At 44.2% G+C, this 12,515-nt stretch overlaps 1 protein-coding gene across 6 annotated transcripts in view; it reads right to left on the bottom strand.

Annotated features, from left to right (window-relative positions):
* Positions 1-12,515, bottom strand: part of LOC109898077 (KICSTOR complex protein SZT2) — a 107,008-nt gene that overhangs the window by 30,614 nt on the left and 63,879 nt on the right. For 3 of the 6 annotated variants that reach the window (XM_031833571.1, XM_031833575.1, XM_031833573.1), the window contains 12 exons: positions 11,888-12,006; positions 11,423-11,587; positions 10,741-10,825; positions 8,516-8,566; positions 6,094-6,267; positions 4,822-5,019; positions 4,108-4,346; positions 3,641-3,804; positions 2,663-2,760; positions 2,211-2,343; positions 1,907-2,034; positions 875-922 (listed from right to left, as the gene is read on the bottom strand). In XM_031833571.1, the coding sequence (XP_031689431.1) occupies positions 875-922; positions 1,907-2,034; positions 2,211-2,343; positions 2,663-2,760; positions 3,641-3,804; positions 4,108-4,346; positions 4,822-5,019; positions 6,094-6,267; positions 8,516-8,566; positions 10,741-10,825; positions 11,423-11,587; positions 11,888-12,006 (1,602 nt within the window). The remainder of the gene's footprint in view (positions 1-874; positions 923-1,906; positions 2,035-2,210; positions 2,344-2,662; positions 2,761-3,640; positions 3,805-4,107; positions 4,347-4,821; positions 5,020-6,093; positions 6,268-8,515; positions 8,567-10,740; positions 10,826-11,422; positions 11,588-11,887; positions 12,007-12,515) is intronic. The other 3 variants (XM_031833574.1, XM_031833576.1, XM_031833572.1) reach the window with 2 other exon arrangements.

Below are 12,515 nucleotides of genomic sequence, written 5' to 3'. Positions count from 1 at the left end.
GAAACTGTGTGAACTCTTCATATTCCACAGGTATAAGGTCATCCGTATGAAGCCACGTAAGCAACATGATTATATGATGCACAGCTCACAACATGCATTCAGTGAAGCATTCAGTGAAGCATTCAGTACAAATCTTGTTTTTTTACCGTTCTTTTTTTGGGACACATTCTTTGAGGCTTAAATGGGTAAATAGAACCATTAATAATGTCTTCGAAAATTCTACATGAATTTAAAACATATACATAAAACCAGAATAGCCCAGAGCCAGCATTGCTTGGTTGGGGCTGGCTGGGGGTGAACTTATGTGTGAACATACTATGAGGACGGGGGCAGAGTGAGACTTACGTGTGAACCTACTATGAGGAGAGGGGCAGAGTGAGACTTACGTGTGAACCTACTATGAGGAGAGGGGCAGAGTGAGACTTACGTGTGAACATACTATGAGGAGGGGGGCAGAGTGAGACTTACGTGTGAACATACTATGAGGAGAGGGGCAGAGTGAGACTTACGTGTGAACATACTATGAGGAGGGGGGCAGAGTGAGACTTACGTGTGAACATACTATGAGGAGGGGGCAGAGTGAGACTTACGTGTGAACATACTATGAGGAGGGGGCAGAGTGAGACTTACGTGTGAACATACTATGAGGAGGGGGGCAGAGTGAGACTTACGTGTGAACATACTATGAGGAGGGGGCAGAGTGAGACTTACGTGTGAACATACTATGAGGAGGGGGCAGAGTGAGACTTACGTGTGAACATACTATGAGGAGGGGGGCAGAGTGAGACTTACGTGTGAACATACTATGAGGAGGGGGGCAGAGTGAGACTTACGTGTGAACATACTATGAGGAGGGGGGCAGAGTGAGACTTACGTGTGAACCTACTAATCTCAGGGATGTTTTCATCATCTGAACTGTCTTCTGTGGGCAAACGGAGATGAGCACAAACAAACAGCATGATATTGGCAGGGTGCAGGCACAGACAACAAGACAGTTCTACAGTAGCTACACAGAGGTACTCCGCTAACACTACAGACAGACATGCTTGCAAAAGAAAGAAAGAAGAAATCACAGCAACAGCGGTGATTGTCAGAGAGGGACAGAGGAGAGAGACGAGAACCCAAAGCGCAGGAGCAGACATGTCGTGACAGGGTAAGCTTAGAAATAATGCCTTCGTGTACATCATGCACTTTAGTCTTCTACACCCATCTCCAGTTGATAATTAGTAATAGCTAATAGTAACATGCCATTGGAGTGTTGTTTTTGAAGTGAGAGAATCTATCTAACAGATTTGATGCAATGAGTAATTTAGAAGTAAATTAGCTGCAAAATGTTCCAGGTTGGGTTAGGATAGAGTATTTGGGTTCGGGCCCAGTTCTGCTATGGAGTGCCTGCTTGCTGGGTGGCTGAGCATCGTAATAATATCTCTCAGTATATGCTGATGTAGTATTTCCCACTTTTTCATTTCTCAATTTGCTGCTGCCATAAAGTCAGTTAGTAAAGCATGGTTGACCACAGAATCCCAAAGTTACAGAGGAGAAAAAGGTACCACATCATTTTTTTTATTTCCAAAAAACTAAATAAGAAAATGAGGCATAATTTGAGGTATAAAATGATCATCAAATAGTACCAAAGGGCAATGACTATGTTTAACTCCATGAATCTAAAAAGTCAATCAAATCAAGGGTCAAACAAACAGCACCATTAGCAGAATTGCTAAGAGCTGGATGCATCCGGTTTTCAGGGATACAGTTAATTCAACCGGACTTCCTTTTCCCCTGAAAACCGGATGCGGGACCTCTGCTCAGGCGTCTTTTTACACCTGCTACATTAGCTTAAGCAAACAGTGAACAGTGACTAGTTTCAAAAGCACAGGGATAATAGAACTCTGGCTTATGCAGGTACCTTGCTCTGTGCTGCAATGCCATTGGTGGAAGTTCCGTCCAATGAGGATGAAGGTTCTAGAGGTGGTAGGCGGTTGGCTGAGGTGGTGGATCAAAGGCAGGGGAGCAAACATGTCTCCTTGGGGACAACTAGGGGACCAAACAAAAAAAACACAAAACCATGATAAAGTAAGTTCATATCGAAACAATATCCGTACAACACTCGCTTGAAAAATGTGTTAATGGTCCTAGAAAAGTGTATATAGATGCTTTCCTGATAATAATGTATACATATTTGTATGCGTGATCATTTCAAAATGACCCACCTTGTCCTCTCAAACACCTTGACTGCGGTGTCACTGGCCAGGGAGCTGACCAGATTGACAATCTCTGTAAGGATGGGCGGGAGCAGAAACTGGGAGGCAATCTCAGCTGTGCACTGCTGAATCGACGGGCATCCTGTTTACACCAGAAGAAAGAACGAGAGAAAAGGAGAAGAAATAAGAGAAAATGAGAGTTAACCTTCAAATTGAACGCCTCTCGCAGAAAATAGATAGGAGACAATGGTATCGTCCCAAATAGCACCATAGCCTCTGTATAGTGCACTACTTTGACCAGAGAGGTTATACAGAGGGAATAGAGTGCAATTTGGGATAAAAAACAATATTTTCTATAACCCCCCCCATCTTCTCCCTCCTCTACACTCCAGCAGAAATAAGGACAGGGGTAAGAGAAGTGCAAAGAGGAGGGCAGAGGAGAGGGCAGAGGAGCCACTCACCAAGTTTAGCCATGAAGGTGATCCAGGGCTGACAGGTGACCTGGTATAGAGGGTGCAGGGTCCCAATGTCACCCTCCTCTAGCTGGGACACATGTCTCCTGTTGGAAAATACACACACACACCAATTGAACAGTGCAATACTACTGACGGAAACTCCACATTTGTGACTGAATTCAGGAAGGAGCTTATGTCCTCAAAAAAACTTCTATATCATACACTGCAGTTGGAAACGTGGAAAGTGATATTTTTTACATTGTGTAAATGTATCCTTTGGAGACAAGTAGGATACATAGAAATGCCCTTGAATGATTTCCACACTTTCTAAAGAGCTCTTCTTCGTTTACACCCATTCAGCATCAGTCACACCCCTCTTAAGCCTTAGCCCCACCCATCTCTTTAAGAATGAACACCTAAACGCACGAGTCAGCATGGCATTGTCCTCCAGAAAGTAGTCTATTTTTTTTTATCCCCCTCCATTATCTCAGCCAATCATGGATCCTGCCTTTCTCCATACACTCGCCGACCAGTTTATTAGGTACAGTGAGTTCAGTTTACTTGAGTGGCATGCACAGTCCCCAGATCTCAACCCAATAGAGCATATTTGTTATGAGATGGAAAAGGCTGTTCACAGCATGAATGTACCGGTGACCAATCTACAGCAACTGCGTGATGCCATCGCGTCAGCATGGACCAACATCCCTGTGGAACGTTTCCTACACTTTGTAGAATGCCCCGAATAACTCAGGCTGTTCTGGAGGCACAGGGATGTCTGACCCGGGACTAGATGGGTGTACTTAATAAACTGTCCAGTGAGTGTAGCTCATTTGCCTGTCACGATGAAACCAATGAAATAGTTCTAACTCCGCCCATCTGTAAATGCAGACAGGAAAAATAAATAAAAAGGAATAAAAAGCATTTGGAAGAAAAAAACGATAGGATTTGAACTCAGATCTAAATCCAGCCTGTGTATCTTCTAACCTCTGGGCCTGCTCCAGTTCTACAGCCATGGCCTTCTCCTGGCTCCACTGCTGCTTCACGTTCTCCGTCTTGTGTCTCCTGCGTGTCCGACCCTCCTCCCCCTTCTCCTGCACGATGTCGTCTGTCGTCTTCGGGCTCCCCAGCTCAGAGGAGTCTGGCTTGCTCTGTAGGGAGGATAATCATTTCCTCACTGACTGAAACAGGCAACACGGTGGTTCATAATCCAAATGCAGATATAAATGTTGATCTCGGATGGATGTAGCACTGACAGAACTAAACTCAGATGAGACCCACAGAAATGTGTTATGAAAGATTCTGAAATGGCACTCTATTCCCTAATCAAGTAAACTCATTTTGGCCACTCTGGCAGAAATAGACAAGTTTTGCATTAGGGAATAGGGTGCCATTTTGGACAAAATCCTCTCTTACAACACATCACAAACCCAATGAAAGAGAACTTCACTCACCAGTATTTCCCAGAAGCTTCGGCGGGTGGTCTTGCCGGTGGGTGTAGTGGACTCAGGGGTGCTTGGTCCGGTGTTGGGGGTGGTCCCAAGGGGGGCAGGAATCAGGGTGATAGGGGAGGGGCTGTTCTTAACCCTCCTAGAGCCACTACGAGGCCGGAAGCTGTCCTTAAATTCCTTTACTTCCCTAACCTCCAGGTCATTCCCCTCCTTTGCTTCCATTGGAGGAGGACTTATAAGACCTATGGAAAAGATGTGGAGATAGACAAGGGATGAACCTGATAACATTAGACAATTTACTTTCCAAGAAGACCAATAAAGCATTTGCATTCGTTGTGAAGGCCAAAGGAAACCATATGTACTAAGCAGTAGAGCTATGGACAAAAATCCGTATCGCGATAAATTGCCTGAATTGATGCGATAACGATAAATAGAATGACACGTTTACAACAATCTGCATAATTTTTCTCTTCTTACCCTTTAAACTACTACTTATACTTTGATGGTTGTAGCCATCAATTGTCCCATTAACAACCACCCATGTTAGCAAAACTTTCATTTCTAACATCACATTTCTCTAGAGGCTAGTTATTGCAAATTAATGATATCAGGAAAATGCCTGTGATAAGTGATAGGTATGGTCAGTGTCGATCCTTTTTCTGCTGATTGTGCCAGCTTTACCAAGCAGGTACTGTAAAGGTAGTTCTAGTTCCTCACCGTTAGTGGAGTCCTCTCTCTGCCCTCTCCCCGGTGTAGTGCAGAACGTCTCCAGACACAGGGGATTCGGCAGGACCCGGAGTTCCATAATGACGTCACAGAGGGCGTGGCGCAGGGCCCCTCGCAGCTTGTCAGTCAGCTGGAGGGGGGAGACGTTACCTTGCTCCCAGATGTCAAAACGCACCCTCATCTCTGACCCTGTCAGGAAGAAGGAAGAGCAGATTCATGACTAATGAGAATTGCACTGAGCATGAGCAGAGCTACTGTAGCCTGGTCCCAGGTCTGTTTGTGCGGTCTTGCCAACTCCTATGGTCATTGAACTAGCTCGGTCCCAATTCTGTTTGTGCTGTCTTAGCAATGATCACATTGTGACTATGAGCATAGGAGTTGGCTATACAGCGCACACACACACGTGATCAGGCTACTGCAGAGCACACCTGATTAATGATGGTGTTATAGACAGCCCAGTAGAGCAGAGCCCAGCAGAGTTTAAGCAGCTCAGGTAGAAGGCTTCTAATTAATAATCTTACACAAACACATGGCAACGCAGTAGATTACCACATGAGAGGAGGTTATTTTTACTCTTCGAAACGAATTGCATTTTCTCAAACAAACTAGGAAGCATAAATCATATTTGCCAATTAAAGATGTTAGCTATATGCGAATAATATATTATATATATGTTTTTATTCATGTCATTATTTGGATGAGGATTTGGATTTTTTTTTTTTTTTTTTTACAAAAACATAAAAGTTCATCATAATTTTATTCAATTTAACTCAATGTCACATTGACAAATACAATCCCCATATCTAAGAAAGAGAGAATAAAAAGTCATTGTAAAATGATGCAATGACCATCATTATGTGAGCAGCTTTAGCAGTCCTACTCAAGGTGACTTGGCATTTAATTCCAGAGTGAGACCACTATGTACGACTTATTGCTCTGTTTATAAATGAGTCCATCTTGTGAAATGGTACTGTGTGTGCAAAAATGATATATATAATTCAATCACTTAATACAAAATAGACAACGCGGCACATAATAGAAAACATATTTCATGACACTCGTTGAGAAGAAAAAGACACAGCAACAACTCCGCCAACGGTTGTCCTGGCTACTCAGGCTTTGTCATGTTCATCACGCACTAAATGGAGGGGTACCATCTGAACCTGTCCAATAAGAATGATTGTTTTCCGAAGCCAAAAAGGGCTACTATGTGCCCTAATAAACAGGACACTGATCTCTAAAAGAAACCCTACCAGGCTTTACCTGAGCTGAGGTTGTTGGAGTCCACCTTGATGACAGTTGTCAGGGTGTCAAACTGATCTGGCTGTAGGAGGATGGTGGATGCCTCCCCTCTGGGTGGTGTGGTGCAGTACTGGGCTGGAACCTGCAAGGGGCAGCCTTGAGCATCAACGAACGACAGGGCGATACAGGCGATACCTGAAGGGAACAGGTGAAATGTGGAGGACAGGGTGACCCAGAGTTACACTGATAGACTAATTAGAGGATGAATAAAAGGTGGTGCTCTTTTTGAATGGTCCTTTGAGCCGGATAGTGTTTTTTGTACATGATTAACAATAACCTTGACTATTGTGCATCGAAACGCTAACCATATTTTTCAAGTGAAATGAAGTGCAGTTTGAATGCAATAAACAACGACTTTGTGGGCCATTATAAGCTACAGAGATTCACCATTGATTCGGTCTGACATTCTCCTGCTGTAACATCAGAGGAACAACAGCATCAATGGATAAACCATGACCTTTCTACTACAACACAGTTGATGTTCCATCCCAACACAAACCCAGACAGCGTCGTCTTCGGATTCGCACCCCCATCGCCCTGCATCTTCTATCCACCTCATAAAACCCTGCATCATACAGGGATTCCTCACCCATACAGGACACCTGCGCTAAATAACATTACTGCCGATCTGCCCGGGCCCATGTTTGGTTTGATACGACTATGGCTATTAGCTTGCACCGTTAGTGGGTAGAGGCAGGCGTGGAGTAGTGATTGATGGGCTGATGTACCTGGCAGGCTGGCGGGAGACATAGATGCATTACATTCATCACCTGGAATAAAACAGCAACACACACATGGGCTTTACACTCGACTGCAGACGGTCATGCTACACCGCGTGCATGTTGTGCGTGCGTATCTGTCTATTGCAGCCAGCTAGTCAGCAAAGCAGCCACTTGTCATTCTCAAACCACTAAACCCACTTATCAAGCGTTATGGTTTCTCTCCAGAAGATTTTACTACTACTACTGCTACTACTACTACATGCCTGCGCATTCTGATGACTGAACAGGTCAGCCGGAGCAAGTGACTTGAATTTTTTTGTACTTTGAGTTTTGCGGGGACTCCGGCCCATTTTTCTTTGGCTACTTTAACAGGGTGGTTTATGAGGTCTGACGGACTGACCGGGCCGTCACCTGTGAGTCGCAAACGCACACAGAAACACAATGCAACAGGTGTCCTTTTGTGTTCAGCAGTCCCTCCATAGTGGCTTTAACGTGAGAGGGTTTATCCCAAACAAATGGTACCCTATTCCCTATTTAGTGCACTACTTTTGACCAGGGCCCTTATGGCTCTGGTCAAAAGGAGTGCACTATACAGGGAATAAGGTGCTACAGAATTTGGGATGCAGCCTCTGACAGGCTGTCCGGGTTCTGTGACGGCTACCCGTGTCAGCCAGGGCAATGAGCCAATGGATTGCTACAGCACATCAGTAATGGTGGCAGCCAGAAAACAGGATTTAGAGCTGATGGGCCTCTATCTATCTACAAGACAAGGCCACGCCGTTATCCTGTAAGGCCCTGAGCCAGACAGTCATTCAGTCAATTACACTACAGTTAGTCTGGACTGCGGATCCTTTCCACAGCCTTTGAAGAAGTCACACTGACATCCACTAGACAGACAAGACAGGACCGGGATGACATTTTCAAACTGTCTCAGCCTTAATTCATTTTTTTTAAAGAACACCGAAAAATGCACATTTTAGGCTACATAGCATAGCCTTACTTGGAATGAAAAGAGCTCTACAGATCCAAAGATAACATTTCTGTAGGAAAGACAGTGAATAAAATACTACAACATTGTTTCATTCTGCTCAAAATAATTATTCCAGTATCAATGAGTAGCATTGCAGTGGCCCTGTGTTTAACCAGCCTATATATCTCAATAGCTGTAAATATCATTGCCTAATTGGAAAAAAAACAACATTCAATTTCGTTTAAAAGCTGGATACTATTAAACTTAAAACGCACATATTCCTATGCCTGATTATTTTCCATTCAATTTCTCATTGAGCAGCATCTCTTGATAGACTGCAGAAGCCATTATAACCAAGACCAAAGCCAGTCATAGGAACACATTGAAGCTTTAAAAAGGCGGCAAAAGTGCCACCAGACTACATTAAAAGAACAAAAGAACAGTCAGGTCACTCTGCATGCCACTTAAAAAGTAATGCAGAGAGCAATGGGCAACTCAAATAAGCAATCCGGTCCACATTAAACACTACTGTTGTTGAAGTGCAGCCAATTTACTTCCAAAGAGCCAATCTCCCTTAAAGAGTAAAACACAGCCAAATAAAGCCATATGGAAAATGAGGCAAGAGCAAGAGCACCCCCAGCCAGCCAGGCCAGTAGAGCCAAGGTAGCTAGGGGTTCATCAAACATGATACCTTGGAACTGAGAGGGTGGGAAGAGGTGTTGAACGAGGTCCGACATGGTACCTGAGTCAACAGACAGACAGACAGGCAGACATACCCTCAATACATTACCTTCTAGTATCATCAGATATGATATGAGAGGTGTCTCTTTTCAGCTCCTGTCTGAAGGCCAGATGGTGCATCAGTTGCTAATGTAACGTATGGTATGTTGCGAACTGTGTACTAAGTAGTGCAAACTGACAAACTGATGAGGAATCGGCGGAGTCAGTGGAACAAGCATCTTCAGATCATCTCGAATTAGGGTTGCCAAGGGTTCCCGCTAACTTTCCCAAAATCCACAGGTTTTCCAGAAATCCTGGTCAGAGGATTACGGATTTCCTGCTTATTCCCTCCTGGTTCTGCGAACTTCCAACCCGGGATTTCTAGAAAACCTGTACATTTGTGGATAGCTTCCGGAATTTTGCAACCCCATCTCAGATTGATCTACCAATTGAATGCAAATGTCCAGGGGACCTGGGCCTCTACTAGCTCTGGTCCAGGGCATCAGTGCAGCTTTAAAAGGAAGTCTCAGTGTTAACAAGCCACACTAATGCCCTGGACCAGAGCTAAGCCTCCACTAGCCTGGTACTACACTCTTTCACTTCCTTTATGCACAGACATTGCTACTATTTTATCACACATACAATAACAGACATGAGTTATTATAGGAGTTATTTGTTGCAGGGCCTTCGTACACAGCTATCAGTAAGAGGAAAATATCTCTGTCTGAATTCTGCAATAAAACGAGGTCTATAAGCTCACTGAGATGGAATCGCTGAAGCAGCAGCCCATGTTAAAATGCCTTCCATGATATTCAAGCACAGTAGGCGTGTAGTTTAGGTTGTGACTTTTCTACAAGATTAAATGTGGTAACCATCGGAAAACAGTTTCTTAATAATCTGGCCGTGGAACACAACAGTGCAAGGCTCAACCTTCCATCTCTGGCAGAGTGGCAGTCTGCACCTGACATATTCTCACGCCAGGCAGGGATCAAGTCAAATCAAATCACTCAAGCACCTTGTTGTGCAATACTTCAAATTAATAAGATGCTGCCAGAGCTTCCCTTCACAGCAAATAAAAAGCAGTGAGACTGCATGGGGAATGAATGCAAAAGCCTGGGTTGTGTGTGCATCTAAAATGGCACCCTATTCCCTTTATAGTGCACTCGGGCCAATAGGGCTCGGGTTAAAACTAGTGTACTATATGAGGAATAGGGTGCCATTTGGGAAGCAACCTGGAGGGAACCCCCCCGAATAAACATCACCCTTGGTACTTTGAGTAGGACACTGCAGAGAAGTCAGTTTAAGTGAGATATCAGCCTGTTTTGAAACAATATTTATGCCGACAGGCAGTGGGGATAATATAGGAGCCGTGTGTTTAATCATTATAGCTGTCAACACACTATATAATGAACAGGATAGCTGGAGAAATGTCTTACTATAGGCTAATCCCAACTAACAGGAGGCCATATCACACACGTGCACGCTTGCACCCGGGCGCACGGCAATAGCATGTGCTGTCCCCAAAGAAAGATGATCTGATCCTCAAACAGGGGAATACACAACAAAACAGGCCATTATTCAGTCTCGTTTCATTTTTTGGCAAGTTATCCACTAAAGCACACTTCACATATGGAAGTTGGCGAGTCTGATGGGCCAGTCACCTTGGGAGAATGAGTGGAACACTAACCAGAGAAACAAACATTCTATACCAGAAGTGCCTTAGCAGAACAAAAGTCAGGATAGTGCGTATTAGCTATGCAAGGCAGTGCTGTGATAATTTTACGTGCGATTATTTAATGTGGCGAAAAGTATAAATAGGGAAAGAGAGTGTCAGCACAACCTGTGATATCACTCCCTCGAAGTCAGCAGCTTATAAACACACACACACACACACGACTCCACTGAGCAAAAAACGTAAAGTAGAGGAGAGAAAATACAGCCTCCGCTAAATCATTTGAGAAAACAAGTGAAGGCTACCTAATTATAAAGAAACACAATATCAGCTGGTGAATTAGGTGTAGGGTGCGCTATGCCAACTGCAATGGGATACGTGTGTGTATGTGCACGAACGAGAGAGAGAGAGAGAGAGAGAGAGAGAGAGAGAGAGACAGACAGACAGACATTGTGCAGGGACAGAGTGAGAGGACAGTGTGTGTACAGGGACAGCTGAGAGAAGAGAGAAAATAACTTCATTACCTTTCCCTCCAGTCCCCTGGCCCCCAGGCTTATTGTAGAGGTAGACATCAGAGTCAGGTAGTTCACTGCTCTGATGGAAGTAGTGCTGAGAGAAAGAGAGCGAGAGATAGAGAGAGAGAAGAGGTGTGATTTAACACACAAAATTCAAACTTGTCAAAATACATGTTGTCACTACTCTATCCATCTGTGGCTTGGTTCTCTTTTTGAATACATCTAGCCTACACCCCTTCATAGGGAACTGTATGCATCAATTGAATGGTCCCCTTCTATCATCCTCTAAAACTGACAAATACGTCGCTGAAAAAACGCTTTGACCAATTAGATCAGCTCTGAAAAAGATCTGATGAGATGGGTCAAAAGAGAGTGGAAAAGAGATCGGAATTGGGCAGCCCTAGTGCTGGGAGTAATGTTACCCGGCATTCAGACACAGCGGCATCACAGCAGAAAATGTTGGTGGGACAGAGGTCGGTTAATATATTGGTTTAAATTCTACCAAAGTTGAGAGGGAGAGAGGTGGGACATGATATACACGCTTTCACTTGCAGAAGCAGATTTTGCCCCTGATGTCGGTATGCAGGATGAGGCTGGGCTGTAGTCTACCTCGAAGTGGTGCTCGCTGTATTGTAGCCGTCTTTGTACTCGTGTAGTGGTACCAGTGTAGTGTACAAGTAGTGTTGCATACCTTGAAGTGGTGTTCTACGTAGCTGTCTGTGTACTTGGGGATGTGGAGGAAGATGAGCAGGTTCTGCCTGAGGTAGTGGGCCACAGCAGGGGTCCAGGGCATGAAGCACTGCGGCAGAGTAAACTCCATCACCTCAGTGGCTGGAGAGCCTGACGGCTGGATAAACTGAGGGGAGAACATCAACACGTAATCAAGCAACACATCAATGTCTCTCCCATTCCTACTAAATTCTAAGTAATCTCTGAAACCCATAACTTAATATTTTGTCTTTTCCCACAAGAGATTCAGAAGCAAACTTCAACACTACTTCTGGGGGTGAAAGTATCTACATTTGAACTGGCGAAAATAGCATATTTAGCCCCTTCCCGCCACAGAACAAACCGAACGGTTCGGTTAAAATCTCTAAATCCGTTAAATCACGATTCATCAAAGGAATATGTGACACTAATGCACCAAATCATTTACCTCCACGTCAGCAGGGGTGAGTTTGCAGTTCCTGCCCAGCATGATGGTGATTATGTCCAGGGTGGTCTCATCCAGACGCTTCCTCAGAACCTTCACCAGCTCATCTGTGATCTCTGGACCTGTGTTGGAGACCAGGCAGAGACAAGGGTCAGGAGAAGACCTCAAACCATAGCTTTTGATTGTAAATAATCTGGCATCTCCTCACCTCTCCATCGCTTTGACCAGAAAGAAGTGACCAGGTGAAAGCCAGGTTAATGATGAGTGTCCACCATATTGTTTTAAATGATGTATTTTTCCCATCAGTGCATATGAAGGGGAGATGACAGATTAAGCAATTCAAATCGAGACCATGTCAAAATGACCCTTGCCTCAGACCTGACTTGGCTTTGTCTTTCCAGTTCTTCAATGAACAAAGACATAAGAAAACATTACTTTGAGAAGGTCCACAGCTCATCAGTGGTGGTGCGTTAAGCCAAATCAGGAATCGTATCAGATCTCCAAATGTGCACATTTATATACCTACACTACATTTGAAAAGTTTGGGGTCACTTAGAAATGTCCCTGTTTTTGAAAGAAAAGCAATTTTTTTTGTCCATTAAAATAACATCAAACTGATCAGAAATACAGT

Source organism: Oncorhynchus kisutch, linkage group LG10, assembly GCF_002021735.2.
Source record: "Oncorhynchus kisutch isolate 150728-3 linkage group LG10, Okis_V2, whole genome shotgun sequence".
In the NCBI taxonomy this organism is placed as follows: Eukaryota; Metazoa; Chordata; class Actinopteri; order Salmoniformes; family Salmonidae; genus Oncorhynchus; species Oncorhynchus kisutch.
The sequence above is the reverse complement of the archived record's forward strand: the minus strand, read 5'-3'. Positions and strand labels throughout refer to the sequence as shown.